General features: G+C 35.3%; 1 protein-coding gene across 7 annotated transcripts in view; it reads right to left on the reverse strand.

The window, feature by feature from the left end:
* The window catches only part of cacna2d1.L (calcium channel, voltage-dependent, alpha 2/delta subunit 1 L homeolog), a 303,885-nt gene that overhangs the window by 246,041 nt on the left and 39,536 nt on the right, over positions 1 to 18,308 (reverse strand). For all 7 annotated transcript variants that reach the window (XM_041586546.1, XM_041586550.1, XM_041586549.1 and 4 more), the window contains exon 2: positions 14,201 to 14,282. In XM_041586546.1, the coding sequence (XP_041442480.1) occupies positions 14,201 to 14,282 (82 nt within the window). The remainder of the gene's footprint in view (positions 1 to 14,200; positions 14,283 to 18,308) is intronic.

The raw sequence follows: 18,308 nt of genomic DNA on the forward strand, positions 1-18,308 counted from the left end.
TTAACATGCATCTGGAGGCATCTACATAATGTTTCATGAACAACAAGGCTCCCTTGCATTGCACACTGCAGCTTCTGAATTGCTAACTAAAGCAATTTTTTAAACCCCTTAGCGCTGCACAAGCACAGACTGGCAATCAGTGGGTTCTGGCACATGCCAGAGGGGCTGCTGTAAGCTAGAATCAAGAATAACATGGGGGCACCCCAGTTGGAATACCGATCTTGGGTGCTACAACATGAAGTCCTGCCCCCGGACAGCATCAACATTCAATCAAAAAGTGTGTGGAACGGAGCACCACAGAGCCGTGCATAAAAATAAAACGTAATACTTAATTTATGCACTTAAAATCACGGACAATTATATATCCCATTCATATCACAGAACCATATGTTTGGCTCATTACATAGCCACCAGCCACTTTCTCAAAAGATTTTGAGACGTGGCTAGGAATCTCTTGTCTCTCCAATATGAAAGTAAATAACTTATTTGCTGTTTAGAACTATATATTAAAAGGTCATCAATACCAGAGCTGAAGCAAAATGAAAAAGGCTTCATATGCAACTAAGTAGTAAATACATTACCAAATGTAAACGTGTTGTGTTTGTGTTAGTTACAGAATATCTAAAAAAAAATATTTAGATTTATTAATATCAATGCGTTTTATGCAACCACTGTTGGTGATAAGCATTTTGAACCAGCATGTATTGGTATTATAGGCAATTTGCTTTAAATATATAATTGGAGTGGCTGGGATCTTTTCATCACAAGCAAACTATTCTGAATGTTAGGGACTTAATATGGTTTTGCCACTCTGGATACAAATACATGGGCGTAATTGGAACTGAACATATTGCTTACTGTATGCCAGCACCTTCTTATAATTCTTGTCATCATGTTACTAATACCAGCTGTCAGTTATAGAGATATGGGGGAATATTTTTAGCTCTGATTTTAAAAGTAAAGGAAGTTAAATCCCAACACCTGGTCATTCATCTTGGGTAATGGAGCTCAGCAAACTACTGTATGTATAAAACACTAATTTATTTAACATAATGGATGTAATGTCCCTTACATGCAACTTAGCTGTATAATAATAATGTGTGTGGCAATACCGACCAACACAAAAATTGTCAATGTACAGTATACTGTCTTGCTGATTAAGACTATTTATTAACCAATATGAGTAAGTATACCATGTAACCCAAACAATGTCCGATACAGATTTCTTCTTGTCCCCAGCAGGCTGGAATAAGTTTGAGACAGAACAACGGCAGCCTAGAAGCAATCCATTTGGGGAGCTTGTGTTGGTCTGACTAGAGTAACGTAAACACATTCTAATGGGGTGTGAAGGCCAGTGGGTCAAAAAACACAAACAATATTGAGAAGTAGGCCATATTTATGTCCAATGCACATGCCATTTGGTCTTTTAACAATATCTGTCGATGTGTTGGCAGATTCTTATTGATATAATGATATACTGATAGGCTATGACAGATAGGCTATTTAGCCAAGTAGCTTGAGGCTCCTCTGAGGAGTTGAGTGGGATTATGATCCTGGATACTAATTGCCCAGAAGTAGGGACTAAGGGGCCGATTCATCAAGCTCGAGTGAAGGATTCGAAGTAAAAAAACTTTGAATTTCGAAGTGTATATATATATATATATATATATATATATATATATATATATATATATATATATATATATATATATATATATAGATAGATATACACACACACAGTATACACTACTTTGTGGATTATCCTTTTCGATAAATATATTCTCTGGTTAAGTTATAAGAACCAATTATACCCAATTATTGTTCCATGCACCAAGTTACAGTTATACTGTACCCTGCCTCCACAACATTGTGAGGGTGATACTCGTGAATAATTAAAGTCTCATCTGATCCACAGTATTGGGGATGAAGCTCATATTAGAGAATGGTGCACTCAATTTACTACACTTGTTTTAATGGTTAAGAATCTTTAATATTCTGAATTTGCAATATGAGAGGTTTGTTCATCAACACACCTCCCTTTCTCCACACAATATTGCAAGGGCTCATAGCAATCTAGCTTTTGGTCCAAGAAAGGGTTACATAAAGCTTAGGATTACATGAAAGATCACTAAATGAGAAGTCAGTAATACATGCTAGATTCAAAGGCACTTACACAAATTAGCTCATAGTGCCTTTTTCCCCATTGTGCATGCCTGATACATCCTCAATATCTTCCATTAGTTAAAACATCTATTTGGTTCCCAAATTTTGGACAAATGGCACTATAGTACTTATCAGATTCGTAACATAAATTTTATGACAGGGTGACCCATTTTACTAATAAAATGTTCGTTAAATTCAACAGGTACGGCAAATGCCCTACAGCTATTTCCAATGCTAATTATGTCCTGAGGCAGTTTAGTTGGTGATATGAGGAAATGTTGTACTGCTATATAGTTTAGCAAGCTCGACATTTTTTAAACCATGCTATTTCTCTAGTTGTATGCGCAACTTTACATATCACTTACATTTAAAACTTGAATTATATGCCTGATTATACCTGTTTATATGATGCTGCATCTCTTTTATAGGGGACCTGTCACTCAGACATAAAAAGCTGTATAATAAAAGTACTTTTCAAATTAAACATGCAACCCAAATTCTTGTTTTTCTTAAAACACCATGCCTGTCATAAACTTGTTTAAAATTCTCAGCTGTCAATCACATATTGCCTGCCCCTCCTCTATGTCTTAGGCATAGAGGCAGTGCAGGCAATTACTTTCACTTTCCATTCTGCACTAAATGTCACTGCACTCCCCACATTCCACCTCTCTCCTCACCATGTAATTGTTTATGGGCATGAGCATCAGGTGCCTTATTCTGGCACATAAACACGATGTTGGGTTGATGCAAAAATTAGTGTCCACAAAATGGCACCTTCCTGCTTGCTGTGTTTATGAATTTCAAGATTAAAAAAAATACAAAATTTTTAAAAATTTTTGTAGTGTAAATGGAGTTTATTATACTTGACTAACATCATAAAATGGGATGTGGAATTACTTCCATAGTAAACAGGTCATCTTTAAGGAGACATTTGCCCAAAAACTGTTTATGAACGACAAAAGAAAATGATGCTACCCACAAATCTTTACCCACAAACGGTTTTTGAATAATAAAAGTAAAGTATTTGTAAACAACTTTTTAATATACAGTAATTAAACATGTTCAATGACTTTAAAGTTATTTTTAAATGTAAATGCAATTGAAAGCTTTATTTTTTATTCCTCTGGTAAAACAGTGAAGTACAAGTCAGTTAGGTCTAATGCATTATTGGCGGGAGCTCTATGCGCCCAAAAAGATATATCAGAGCTATTTCTTTCAAAGTATGCCTAACTCCTGCATGGTGAGAGACAGAATGCGGAGAGGGAAGATACTGTAGACTATTTTATCAACAGGGTAGTATTTATATTTGATATTTGTAAAGTTTATTTTCATTAGATGATAAACATTTTCATGATAGTTTTCCTGTTATGGAATAGGTTGATAGGATAGGTCAAGTAAGGACCTAAAACTGGTTCAAAACAACAGGGCCTCAAGAGGCCATACAAATTATTTTTATAAATAAAACAATTAAAATAATAAATTATTTTTTGCTCAGACACCTGGAGGTCACATAACTCCCCCCCCCCCTTGCATTGTTAATGAGTTACTATTGAGGACAATCCAGGGAGTACTCGCACACCCTGGCCCTCCCGAAAGGTAGTGATCCCTGGTGCACAGCAAAATGGAGGAAACGGCAACCTCACGATCCAATGGCAACAAAAATTCACCGGCACACAGGTAATGCAAGCAGGTTATACCTGGCTGCAATAAACACTTAGCAAGGTATAACCTGCTTGCATTACCTGTGTGCCGGTGAATTTTTGTTACTATTGAGGACCCAGTAGAAAACCTGGAAGAGTGTATGAGGGTCCTTTCATCTTTGTCAGCCTGCATTTGCCCCTAGCAATATGTTCTTGCTGTATTGAAGCAGAGCCCCAGATACATTTTTCTACTTCATAAAACCCTTAAGTATGTACATATGACCATTTAGTGTAAAGAGGTCTCTATACAATCTATGCTTTAATACATAGCTAGAATGTAATATTATTACATGTATTATAACAATACAGCTGTTAGAACAATCACTGAAAAATAATTGAGTGTTCTGCAAGGAAAGATTTTGAGGCCCAAGTAGAATAGAATTACACTGGGTTAAATTACGAACATTGGGCACTGCAATTGGGCAGTGACACATGACAACCAACCAGTGATTAGCCTTTTCCAGCCAGCTGCAGGTAGAACACAAATAGCAAAAGATTGGTTGACAAGCATTACTGTCCAGGTGCAAATGTGCCCAATACTGATAAATAAATGCCATTGTGTGAAAATATGCCCAGTACAGATAAAGAATAAATAAAAAATCCCACTGTGTGTAATTTGGTTCAAAACAAGTTTCTTAGGTATGTGCATACACTCATCATATGTTCACATGCTGTCAGTTGCATAGCACATGCAAACAAAGACATGCATGTGCATATAACTTAAACACTTACAAGAAAATCCTGTAGTAAAACATATTAATATCATGTACGTCTTGAGTAGTGAAGCACAATATACAAATCTAGCTTATTTATCAGCACTGGCCAGTAATTCATAGCAACCAACCAGCAATTATAATTTTTTTCCTGGAAGCTGTAGGTAGAACAATGAAGGCACAAATTTGATTGGTTGCCATGGGTTATTGCCCATTGTTGATAAAAGAGCCACGATGATTAGTAAAATTAACACAGTATAGAGGTATTTTATTTATGACATATACAAAACATTTTCCCAATAAATCCATGCTCAAATATAGACCATTTTCATAAGAAGCTAAGGATAGCAACATGTTAAAAATCTATCAGGCTAGTAAGTGAAAGAGCATATATTAAAGGAGGTAAAATGTTCCATGTGTGTTTTCTCACATCAGGTCACTAGAGAGATTTCATAAAAATCTGCAAAAAGCTGAAAAGAAATAGAACAGTACAAGCTGAACTGTGAAAAAGAAAACATTTTAGTAACTTTAATTGCTGAAGTACACAGCCAAATTTTACGACTGTGTGACATACAGACTGAATGGATATATAAACCCAAATACATACTGTACTTATTACATGTTTATTTATAGTTTGCTAAAAGAGTGCACTAATTCATAATACTAACAATGGCTTCTTAGAACAGCAAACAATCATCTCTCTCCGGTTTTTTTAAAGTAGTATATGTGTGGGATCCGATATCCGGAAACCCATTATCCAGAAAGCTCTGAATTACAGAAAGGCTGTCTCCTATAGACTCCATTATAATGAAATAATCCCAATTATTCAAAATGATTTAATTTTCCTTTGTAATAATAAAACAGTACCCTCTACTTTATCCCAACTAAGATATAATTAATCCATATATGAAGCAAAAACAGCCTATTGAGTTTATTTAAAGTTTACATAATTTTCTAGTAGACTTAAGGTATGAAGATCTAAATTATGGAAAGATCCATTATCCAGTAAACCCCAGGTCCTGAGTATTCTGGAAAACAGGTCCCATACATGTAATTGGTATGTAATGTTCTCAAAGTAAATGCTCCATCTTGCCCACTGATTCTTGACGTACTGCCATTCCAACTAACCAATCTTCCCTATATAGAGTTTCCTGATCACCAACAGATTTTAGCTTCTCTCCTTTATACAGTCTTATTAAATTATCAGTAGTTAAATAGGAGGAAACCATGTATTTTTACCCTACAATTTGTTTACCTCACAATACATAAAGTTAAACTTGGGTCAAAAACACACACAACAATTGGCTCAGATCTCATAAATATTTGTTAAGATGCAGAATGTAAAATTACAACATTTTTCAGCAGGATTTGGGTAAATCCTCTTGCCTGGCTGAACTGAATCTGAATAACTGAAAAACATAATTTTTAGCCATGCGTGTGGTCCTATTTTCCCCCTTCCACCACCAATTTGCATCTGCATCCTAAAATAGTGGATTCGGTGCATCTCTATGTAAATTACTAAGTTCTTTCAATTAAATTTGATATGTAAAAAGCTTTCTAGATATAGTTAGAATAGTCAATACACCAGTCCTAAATTTGAATGTATGCAATTATTTTACTTTACTCTCATCTTTCATTCATGTTCGTTATAACAAAAGAAAAAGTTAAGAAATGTAAAGTAAAAAAGGGTTGTAGTAACTACATAGTTTTCTACAAAATGAAAATCTATTTCTTACATTGTTTCATAATTTTATAATTAAGGATAAAGTGGCACCACGTGCATTTGTGCATTTACAATTTTTGTTATTGTTACAATTTGTTAAATCTGTACATTAAACACATGGGTTTGTTTGTTGCTGGTGACATATATTTCTTTAAACATTCCCCCTGCTCTTTTTCAATGTAGAGATTAACTTTTTACCTTCTGTACTTGTCTGCTGTTCACCAAATGTTTGTATACCCTCCTTTATGGCTTTGCTAATTGCCCAGTGCCCGCTACTGGTTTCCCTTCATAATTTTCCTCTATTTCCTATTATTGCAAAAACTTTTATTATATTTTGTGGATTAGCTATTGTGCTCTTTGTACTTACTGTATAAGTACAGAAACCATTTATTGTTGCACTGAAAGCATTATAGTACAACTGGAAGATGGACTAAAAGACTGGTCATACACAAGATATTTGGTAGAGATAATTGGTTAAACATTTTTAAAGAAGTATGAAGATATAAAAAGATGTCAAGAATAAATGTAGAAATGAAGAAAAGATTTTTTGCTCTCCTACTTATATAACAACAATATAATCTATATTTACTAATCTGCTCAAAAACATCATTCATGAATACTATTTCTCCACTTGTTTACGAGTATATAAATTTAACTTCAAACCAATTTTAGATTAAGTGCTAATGTATATTTTAGAATATTAAAAACCACCTCATATGTTTCTTTTATTCTAAAATGTTTCTTGTTCAAAGTAGACAAAGTAATTTACTATATCAAAGAATTTTCTGCTGTTTAAACTAAACATTTGCTTCTATAAAAAGTGCAGTTAAAAATACCAGACTAAGGTCAAAGTGATGCAAAATCCCTTGTATGCAGGAAAGCATGCTAACAACATTACAAACACAATAATACTTTAACATTTATATGTTAACCCTTTTTGCAGTTTAGTTTTCCCCAGTTCAGTAACCAAACATGCATGAAAGCAAATATTGCCCACTGAACAAATTCAGTGGCAGCAACTTTGTGATAACTACTAGACCCTGAGACTTTAGGGGTTCCCAAAGGGAAAAGACAATAATAGAGGTAAGGATGGAGTTTTGACCTATATGGTTATTTAAAATTGGAACAGATGATATTTAAAATTGATGTGCCAGGGTCCTTGATCCTCAAGTTAGTTACCCTTGACTGATTTGGTTATTGGTTTATAGTAACAAGGTCTAAACTGTGAACAAGCCTCAAACTGATTGATAAATGAACAAAAGCTTACTGAGGGAATTAAAGAAAACCTAAAGGAAAACTATACCTCAAAAATGAATATTTTAGCAACAGATAGTTAATATCAAATTAAGTGGCATATTAAAGAATCTTACCAAACTGGTACATATATATTTAAGTAAATATTGCCCTTTTACATCTCTTGCTTTGACTCACCATTTCGAGATGGTCTCTGTGGTGCCTCAGAGATCCCATGACCAGAAATACTGCAGCTCTAACTGTAACAGGAAGATGTCTTTTTGGAAGCTAAAGACATAACTCTGTTTATTGACTCTTGTGACCAAACATGTATGGTTTGTTTGGCTTGTTTGTGTGTATTGTGGATACTAGGATCCCAGGGGGCTGCCCTTATTTTTTATTTTTTTTTAAAATGGCAACTTTCTATTTATGATTACCCAATTGCACATACTGCTAAAAAGTATAGTATTATGAAAATGGTTTATTTACCTTAAGCAGGGATTTGGGATTTGCATACGAGCTTTTTTTTATTCAATATATTTTTATAGAGACTTGCATTGTTCTGGGGGTATAGTTTTCCTTTAAGATTGTCCTTGGTATAAAACCATCTTAGCATGAATGAAAGGCAATTCTGACCCAATCTGAAATGCCCCCTTCATTTGTATCACAAAGTTTAATTAGCAACATCTAAAATGTACTCTCTTTTAGAAGTTTGTGCCTGTGCTTGCAATTATTATGTATTCCCTATTTTGGCTAGCTATGTCATGGGCATTTTATGCAGTGATATAGAGGAAACCGCCAAATTGCATTGCACTGTATATGTGCAAATAGACATTCTAAAAATTGAAAGGTGCAGGCAGTGATAAAACCCAACCTTTAAAATTGTGAAGCATTTTAAGAGTGAATGAAGACTGTAGATAACATTTTGAAGGGTATCTACACAAGAGAAAAAGCTATGTAATGTATATGTGTGTCACGATCGCCGCCCGGAGCAGGTCCAGGAGCTCCGGGCGGCGCGTCCTCCCCTGCTGGCGTCGCTCCCAAAATGGCGGCGCCCATGACCGCCACGTGGGTAGCGGCACTGGCGCGATGACGTCAGCGCGCCGACGTCGGCGCAAGGACGCCAATGACGTCACTATGGCGCCAAATTCGAATATAAAAACGCTACCAAGACGCCAGAATGGCGCCCAAGTATAGGAAACATTTCCTGAGTGTATCCTGGGTTCCCTGTGAGCTGCTATTGCTGAATTCTTGTTCCCGATTATTATCCTGACCCTTTGCCTGGACTTTGGACTTTGCTGTTATCTGCCTGCCTGTGAACTCTTGCCTGGATTCTGACTACTCCTTTGATTAACCCTTTGGACACCACAACCTTGCTCCCTCAAGAGGGCTTCCTCCTCGATCCTGACTACCTCCCTGGAGGGAGCTCCCGGCTCCCTGACAATGTGTAGATCTATTGCACTAGTCTGAAGTAGAGGCCCCTGTCAGTTATAAACCATGGAAGTATCCTTAAAGGAGAATAGGCCCAAGGTTCAATTGTGTCCACAAATCCCAGCCGGCTCCTACTTGTATCCCTCCAAGTCCGCAAATCTGTTACTGAAATAAAAAAGCCAGCGCCAAAGGCACAGGAGACAGACAAACAGGCAAATAGGGTAATATAGTTTTGCGATGTTGCCACCTCTTGTGTAAGAAACAGACCACTTGTTTCACCATATATGTGTTGCCCTCCTTTACTATCTACCTTCACCAAAGGGTTAAAAAACTTTCCTTAAAAACTTGTTTGGGTGGGTACTCACAAACAGGGAATATCAACTTGCACGTAAAATCATGAAGCGCTTCTCCTTGTATAAACTGTGAATTGACATGCAGCAGCAAATAGTGTAAAAATACCTTTTTAATAATTTTAAAAACAAAGCTTTTGTTTGTGTTCGTTCCTCGTCTAAAATTCTGGGGTATAGAACAGATAAAGAGAGGATGGAGAGGGGGTGATCTAGTGAGAAAGACGTTACAGATAGAAAGTAAATGGATATTTCAAATGGAAACATCAGTACCAAATGGTCTCAATGTAGATATAAATTTTAGAGCATTCTTGTAAATACTAGAATACCTAAACATGTAGAATCAAACAAGATCATACACCCAGATTTAAGTGGTAAATATAGAAGTGCGAATGGTTAATAGAATGCTTTTTAAAAAATGTTGTTTAACATTTCTTTTTCTATTTTTCAGTTTTCATTGTGGCTTATTTTATACATATACTTGGTGATATATATATATTATATATATATATATATATATATATATATATATATATATATATATATATATATATATATATATATATATATATATATATATATATATTTTTTTTTTTTTGATTATTATTCTTGATAGGAGTGGTTTTTGTTAATATGCTAATTAAATTGTGTAATAGTGGTTTTATTTGAATGCACTCCATAAAAGTTTATCGATTTTATCGATATTACTAGCCCCTTTAAAAGAAAGTTTGGTCAAATAGCTACAAGGAGAACCCTCAATATTATAAATGCGAGTGAAGTTCAAATATTTTCAACCACGCGTCCCTATGGCAACATAAGACTTAGGAACTAGAAAGCGACGCATCCCCATAGCAACGAAAGACCAAAGAAGTGGAACCGCCGAGTGACGTAAGGAGAGACGGAATAAAAGATCCACACATGCGCAGCTGGAATTAAGCCTCTGAAGAAGTCGCAAGACGAAACGCGTAAGGCAGGTGACGTCACTGGTAGGCGCCCAGCATCGTACACGAGGAACGAACACAAACGTCAACCGCTTATCCAGCTTCCCAAGCTTGATCATCTTGGGATTTTCTTCGTGCGGACTGGTGCACACAGGGGGAGCCTCCAGGTGGACGGTGCATAGATATGCTCTTTTTAAACTCTTGCCATGTGAGTGCATTTTAAGCTTTGTTTTTAAATATACTAAAAAGGTATTTTTACACTATTCGCTGCTGCATGTCAATTCACAGTTTATACATGGAGAAGCGCTTCATGATTTTACGTGCAAGTTGATATTCCCTGTTTGTGAGTACCCACCCAAACAAGTTTTTAAGGAAAGTTTTTTAACCCTTTGGTGGAGGTCGATAGTAAAGGAGGGCAACACATATATGGTGAAACAAGTGGTCTGTTTCCTTACACAAGAGGTGGCAACATCGCAAAACTATATTACCCTATTTGCCTGTTTGTCTGTCTCCCGTGCCTTTGGCGCTGGCTTTTTTATTTCAGTAACAGTTATAAACCATGCCTCAATTCCCTCCAAAGTTTCAGGGAATGGGTGGACCAAAACCAGAAAGTTGTAGTACTACCATAGATAATTCTAGAAGCTTCAGTCACCTCTAGAATAGTCCTTTTGTACCTTCTGTAAACTATATTGTAACATATATGTGCATATGTAATAAATAAAACAAAAAACCTGAAACTTAAAAAAATAATCGCATCAACAAAAGTTTAGATTCAAATGACATGTTTTTATATATTTATATAGTTAACTGATCACACGTTTGAATGTTAATAGTCATCAATTTGGGCTATCCTTGTTACTATCTATTGGTGGAGTTTTTGAGTTTAACACTCACACCTAGGGGCACATTTACTTAGTTCGAGTGAAGGAATAGAATAAAAAAACGTCAAATTTCAAATGATTTTTTTGGCTACGTCGACCTTCGATTCGAAGGATTTAATCGTTCGATCGAACTAATTGTGGTAAATCCTTTGACTTCAATATTCGAAGTCGAAGGATTTACCTTCGGCAGTCGAATATCGAGGGTTAATTAACCCTCGATATTCGGCACTATGTAAATCTGCCCCCTAGTCTTCCAAATACATGCACTTTAAGGTGACTATATGTATTATAAGATAACATGTACATCATACTACTCCATGTACTACAAAAACAAAATGTGAGTAGTGCCTGGGAGTTCCATGACCATATAAATAAGTATTTGGGCACATCTATACTTCTGAGTATCTGTGCAATATGTTATCCTAAGGCAAACCAATTGGAGTCTTGAGATAGACATAAATGTGAACAAGTGCTTGTCACAGTTGCCAAATAAGCAGATATTTGCCTGATTTGGTCACCAACAAGTGGGGCAAAACTGGGATACATGACAAAAAATTTTGCTCATCACTACTAGGCTGATCTGACTGTTTTTCCAGAAACCTAAGTTCCTAATGCTCCTGTGTGCATAATACAGACTGGAGGTTGCCTAATATATTGGCACTGCCCAACGTATTAACTTTTTCTTGTCCTTTAAAATGTATTAGTTTCAATCTCAGTTTCTGAGTCTTTTCTTGAGCATTTTATTGACTTGCCACATAAAATATGTCTCATGCTACATCTAGGTTAGTCAATAATGAAATCCTCATATTGTTGTTTTTGAGTCTGTGCACCCTAGGGACTGTGTTACGTAAATGACAAGCTGTTTGTTTAAAATACAAATAAAATAAACAATGAACGTATTTTTTACCACAAAATTCCCGAACATATTTCTCTGAATCCTCTGTTAGTTACAATCTTTTCTAAAACAATTTGCAGATACATATTTGGGAAACAAAGTTAATCTGAAGTCAAACACGACCTCCAAATGTAATAAGCAATAAATTTGCCCCAGTAACCTATAGCAACCAATAATATGTTAGTTTTCAAGCGGGTGAGCAGAAATGCTTTCTGCTAATTGGTTGCTATGGGTAACTTAGGGGCATATTTATTATGATGTGTAAAATGAAATTTGTCAAAAAAAACTGTGCAAATAGCTATGTAAAACAAATGGCAAATTTATCAGGGTGTGTTAATTTTAACGCTATGCGATCACCAGATTTGCCGCCATTATTTTACATTGCTACTGGTGGAAGTCACTCGAAATAAGGAATTAGCATAACATTTTTACATGCGAAGCCTGGCAATTTGTGGTGTATTATTATGCTGTTTTTTTGCGCAGCATAATACAGTTAATATGCCCCTTAGTGTCATCTATTGCACAACTCTTAAGGTGTTTTACATCTGGCTAATACACAATTTATTTTTCTATTTTTACTTGGCCAAAATTGATATTTTGCACAAGCTACTCTTCAAGTACCATTTGATCACAAAACTATCAATATTGCCATACCTTAATATGACTACTAAGTAAAAGATCAAAATGCATTCACATTAGTGTGTAAAATAATACCCTGTAAAAGATAAGGATACAGTAAACCCCCTAATATATGAATTTGCATTAGCTTTTATATCATTTTTTTTCTTACTTTATTTGATTCTTGAACATAACATCAATCTACCTTTGGAAACTTACATTGGAGCTTATATGAATTGATTTACCGATAAATACAGGTTCCATATTGTTGTTGTTTTTTTTTTAAATATGCATTCTTTTTTCCTCTATAAACACTTGATTGCTGCACTGGTTTATATTTTGCTGCCAAGTGTCTGCAATTGAGTGGTGGGGGTGGCTTCCAGTAATTGCAATACACTTCGGTGTGACTTGGAAGTCTGCAGGTTTTCTCCACTTCAAGTAAACCCTCTTGGGAGCTACTTTCATGCAGTACTTCTAAAACTGCAAAGGCCAAGACTGCTAGCTACACCACTGTTAGCTTTTGTTACAGCTTTTGATTCTACACAAATCTACTTCTTCTAGACACACAATAGATATGTTACCTCATACTGACAAAGAACACATTAGGAGAGGGAGCTGATTATTATTTCTAAAATCTAGCTGAAAAGACAAAAACTAGAACTCAAAAACCTGTCATCACTTCAAACCAAATTAAATCTCCACATACTGATACCAATAAAAATGAACAGACAACTTGGAAGTGAAATTCAGTGTAAATTGGTAAAACTCTGTCATGACGTATTTATTGTAATTGCTTTTAAATTTTAGATAAACTAAAGGACTGGTGATACTAGCTCACAAAATGCAGTAATCAAACTCTCCTGCAACCAGATCTTTGGTACTAAGAATAGGAATTTCTTCAATACAAGTTAAGGAAAATCCTTACTATCTCATCCGCCACTAGAATAATTATAGTATACATAGAAAGTAATAAAAGTATTTAACCAAAAAATACAAGCAACCAAATTTTTTTTTTCCTTTGTGAAGTCAATGGTTCTCTTTTCAGGAATGTAATACAGCTTTTGCAAACCCAAAGAAGTATTTGGTTTTCTTTCCACCAGTGCAATAAAGTTTGCATGTTATAGCTTGCTCTTTTGCACAGTCTATATCAATATTTATACATGAAAAAGTTATTTTTGTGTGCACAAAATAAGCCAACTTCAAGAATTATCTGATGTTAATAATATTAAGAGTATTTATGCAAACATTAGAGGAGTAGTTCATCTTTAAAGTTACATTTTAGAATGCTATAGAATAACCAATGACCAATTCTTAGCAACCTTGCAATAATTTTTTAATCATTTGCTTTACTTTTCTTACTTGTTTCAACTTAAAATGGGGGTCACTAAACCAGCAGTCAAAAAATTATTGCTCTGCAAGGCTACAATTTTGTTATTGTTATTTTTATTACTTATTTTCCTGTTCAGGTCCTGTTCTTTCTAACTAGAAATGCAATTTTACTGTGAAAGCAGGTCCCTCCTCTAAAAGTTAAGATATTAGTGATATAATTACTTACTTCTGCAAGCTGGTCCACACCACTTGCAGTTCTTGCCAATGTGACAAGGTCATTTTGCATTTTCGCTACCCATTGTTTTATCCTATAAGAGAAAACAATGAAAATTAGTACAAAACATGGAACAAAGTACACAACTGTTTAGACAACAATATTTAAAAAAAATAGTATCACATTTAGGGATGGGCGAATTTGTCCCGCTTCGCCAAAAATTTGCCGCCGGCGAAATGATGCCGACGCCCATTAAAGTCTATGAGTGTCAAAAAATGTTTGTTGCACAGCAAATTTTTTTTGACGCGCGTCTTTTTATTTTGACGCACAACGACATACAAGTCTAAGGGCGTCATTTTTTTGGCGAAACAAGGCGAAAAAATTCGCCCATCCCTAATCGCATTTTTTTCAGTTATTTAACATATTTCTGTATAAATTCAACTGTACATTTTTAATTTGATTTAGACATTGGTATAGACATTTGCAATTGGTCTTCAGTTTTGGGTTAATCAATTTCCTTATTTCTAATTTCGTATTTATACTCTCTGCTTTTACGGTCGGGTTTATCATCCAGGCACCTAGATCAATGAGGACCTAAGCATTAAGTAACAACAAATATTATTTTAAGCATTCATACCAGGTATAGTCTTCATTACAAAAGGTCATTTTAGAGGTATAACAACACATACAGTATTTTAATAGATTAATAGATTTCAGATTTATTTTTAAAATAGAAAAAAACAACTTGGTTGATTAGTATTTACTGAACTTAATCTTGTTAACATTAATATTAACTGAATCTATTAAATCTTTATGAACTTTAGTTGAATGCTGCCACTTGCAGACTACACTTTGTTAAAAAAATGTTTGCATTGCAGTCTTAAAAATAGAGAAGTTTCCAAAAAGAGCAAGACATAAATATGTATACTCGCCTCTTCCATTTGTATTACAAACACTCTGGTAGCCAATCAGTACTAAAGGCAAGGCACATCAATAAAACAAGAATGTAGCTTCACTTAAAAGAGAAAACAGACAGAAAAACCACAGATATTTTAAAGGCCAAACTAATCCACTGTGCCTCCAAATCAAAGACAAAACAAAAGATTAGCACAGGGTCATATCAGCTCATGATAACTAAAGAATGTTTAACTCATCCTCCCAAGGAAATGATCATAGAAAACCTCTTTGTAAATAATAGTAGGGTAAGAAAAAAAAAAGAAAAAAAGAAAATGGAGACTTACAGGAAATGAGATATGGTTAAGAGTGTAGGAATAGTGTTTGATATAGACCATTCAGGTCAAGCTACAACAATATTCAGTAATTTGAGAGAGATTCCATATTTATTATATTTTCCTATATACCTAACTAAATCTCAAGCAAATCAAATACTACTGTATGTCATGCTCAATTATATGCTCCAGTATAGGAACAACAGAACTGCAGATAAAGAATGCCTTGCTCCCTCTATATGCCACCAATTTTGAAATTTTACACTAGAATGTTCAGTACAAAAAAATCCCCTCTAAGTTTCTCAGCTCTATTCCAATTGTTTATAAAACTTTTTATAAAGTTAATTTAAGTTGAATAACTGAAATATGCAAACATTTACCATCTTAACTGTAATTTCATCAGTGGCGAGCCCTGATTATTGAATATGCTAAGTATATGTGGCCTTCTTATTCCTTTGCAGTGTATGTTGGAGAGGTGCAAATTAGAGCTGCAGGTTGGGTCCCAAGACAGTTGCTTATGGAGAGTCATTGTGACACTAAAATGTTCTCCTGCAGGAATTCAATTTGTTTATTTTTCGTTAAAATACAGTATATGTATTAAAGATAAAAAATATTTTGTTACAAAACAGAAACAGTTATTATGAGTTTGAGAGGTTTAAAATCTGCTAAGTGTTTCAAAAAGAGTAATCCGCTAAAATAGGGAAAGCATCACTGATGATAACAGGGATGCTGGCGATATACTATGCTATTATACTGCTGGTTATACTATGCTATACTATGCTGGTTATACTATGTATAACAAAGATGTCACATTTTCCACCATGGCTTATTTAACTTAGCAGAAGCCTATACATTTTATTTATGGTATTTATGGTATTTAGCAATTCATCATTAGAAAAAACACTCGTGAAAAAGGGGTTCCAAGGTATAATCTTCCAAGGTCCTGCAAAAGAAATTGAACAGGGGGTAATATCTACCGTTAGGTAGAACTATTTTGATCTCTAAGTAACCAAAGAAAATAGAAATTATTGCTAATAACATAACATAATAACATTATAATGAAATATTGATTTCTAAGAGCATTTTTGTATAGGCGGGCCTTACTAAATTGCATATTTGCGGGGTTTCTTTTAACATCAATGGGAGAAGCAATTGCTTTGTAATTTACAAAATGGCTTTAATGAAACATCATATCAGATATCTGAGCAGTTGTTTATAATGTAATGTTTTCATTTGCAAAGATAATTTTACCTCCCATGCATGATATTATTTTTGGGCCTATAGCACATAGTATTTTGATTGCTTCTACTTGCGGACCGTAGTAATTTGCATACGGCGCGAAATTCAAATTTCAATAGAGGAACACGTATCTGCACTACAAATGCCTAGAAAACCTTCAAATCTGCAAATAAAATTTTTATGTTGCCCTACACATGTGCCCACTGTCTAGGTAAGTTGCCATGAGTCAGGAAATGTAGGGGGGAGGAAGGGGAGCCCCAAAAAATTTTCGATCTTTTTCAGCCTATCAGCCATCATGTAGAAAACACGCCAGCGTTTTTTGGGACTTAGAAAAAATTTTGACTTTTTTTTAAATCCCTATCTACTCTATTGCGCTTCACCAGGTCTGAGGTGGCGAAGGAAGTCTAGCGTAAAAGGTAGCGTTCACTACACTGCGCAAGTTAGTGAATTTGTGTAGTTTCGTCGCTAGCGAAGATTCGCCTGGTGTAAGGTTGCGAAGTAACACTAGCGAAACTACGCCAGCGTTCGTTAGTGAATTTGCGCAGTAGCGAAAATGCCAAACGCTAGCGAATTAACGCTAGCGTTCGGCGCTTCGCGCCTTAGTGAATTTGCCCCATAGTCCGTGAGGCTGCTGCACACACTTTAAGGGAGATAATGCACTGTTGATAACAGTAGTATTATATAGAATTTGGAAAAAATGCTGTTGCACTCTAGGGACTTTTGCAGTAAAAAACTTTATTACAATCTAATTCTAATAATTAGATTGTAATAAAGTTTTTTACTGCAAAAGTCCCTAGAGTGCAACAGCATTTTTTCCAAATTCTACATAATACTTCTGTTAGCACCAGGGCATTATCGACTTTGACACTTCGTCACCTTAAACCTGCAGAATTGCTATGTTAGCCTATGTGGACCTCTTTTTTTGTAAAATCGTACAATCGTATGATTAAATTGTACGATCGAAGTACGATCTTAAAAATCTTAATGTTTTTTTCATTCGAAATTCGATCATTGATAAATCTGCTTATATAATTTGGATTTGGTTACATATCAAATGACAGCAGGTTATTGTCCTATTACTATGGGTAACTGGGGGCTTAAACTATGGTGACTTGTGAAAAATGCAGACATACCTGTATGCCAACAGAGAGTATTCAACATACCAGGTATATGCTAGCACAAGTATATGGTGTGTATGTGACCCTGCAAGTTTATCTGATGTTCCACATGCTGTTTAATACTGCAGTGTAGGGTTGGACTGGACTGGTGGGATACCGGGAGACTCTGTGGCTGAAGTGGTGGGCCCTTGGATGACACACCCCTGGTGGGCCCCAGACACTGCAGTCTGACTCTGCTGTAAATCCCACATATCTCTGAGAGCTGGAAAGTGTTTGTTGAATATGAATGAATCTGAAAACCTGAAATATGCTAATGGAAACTGGGAACCAATTACAGGTTGGCTTTTGGTTAACAAGGCAATTGTAAAGGAATGTCTATGTGGTAGTTGGATATAGTGACAGATGCAGTGCTTTTTTTTTAGGATGTGTTTTCTCTAATAAAACCACACACATTAAGAGTAGGGATGGGCGATTTTGACCCGCTTCGTCAAAAAAATTTTTTGGCGCACGTCATTTTTTTTGGCGCACGACACT

This window comes from Xenopus laevis, chromosome 3L, assembly GCF_017654675.1.
Source record: "Xenopus laevis strain J_2021 chromosome 3L, Xenopus_laevis_v10.1, whole genome shotgun sequence".
NCBI lineage: Eukaryota > Metazoa > Chordata > Amphibia > Anura > Pipidae > Xenopus > Xenopus laevis.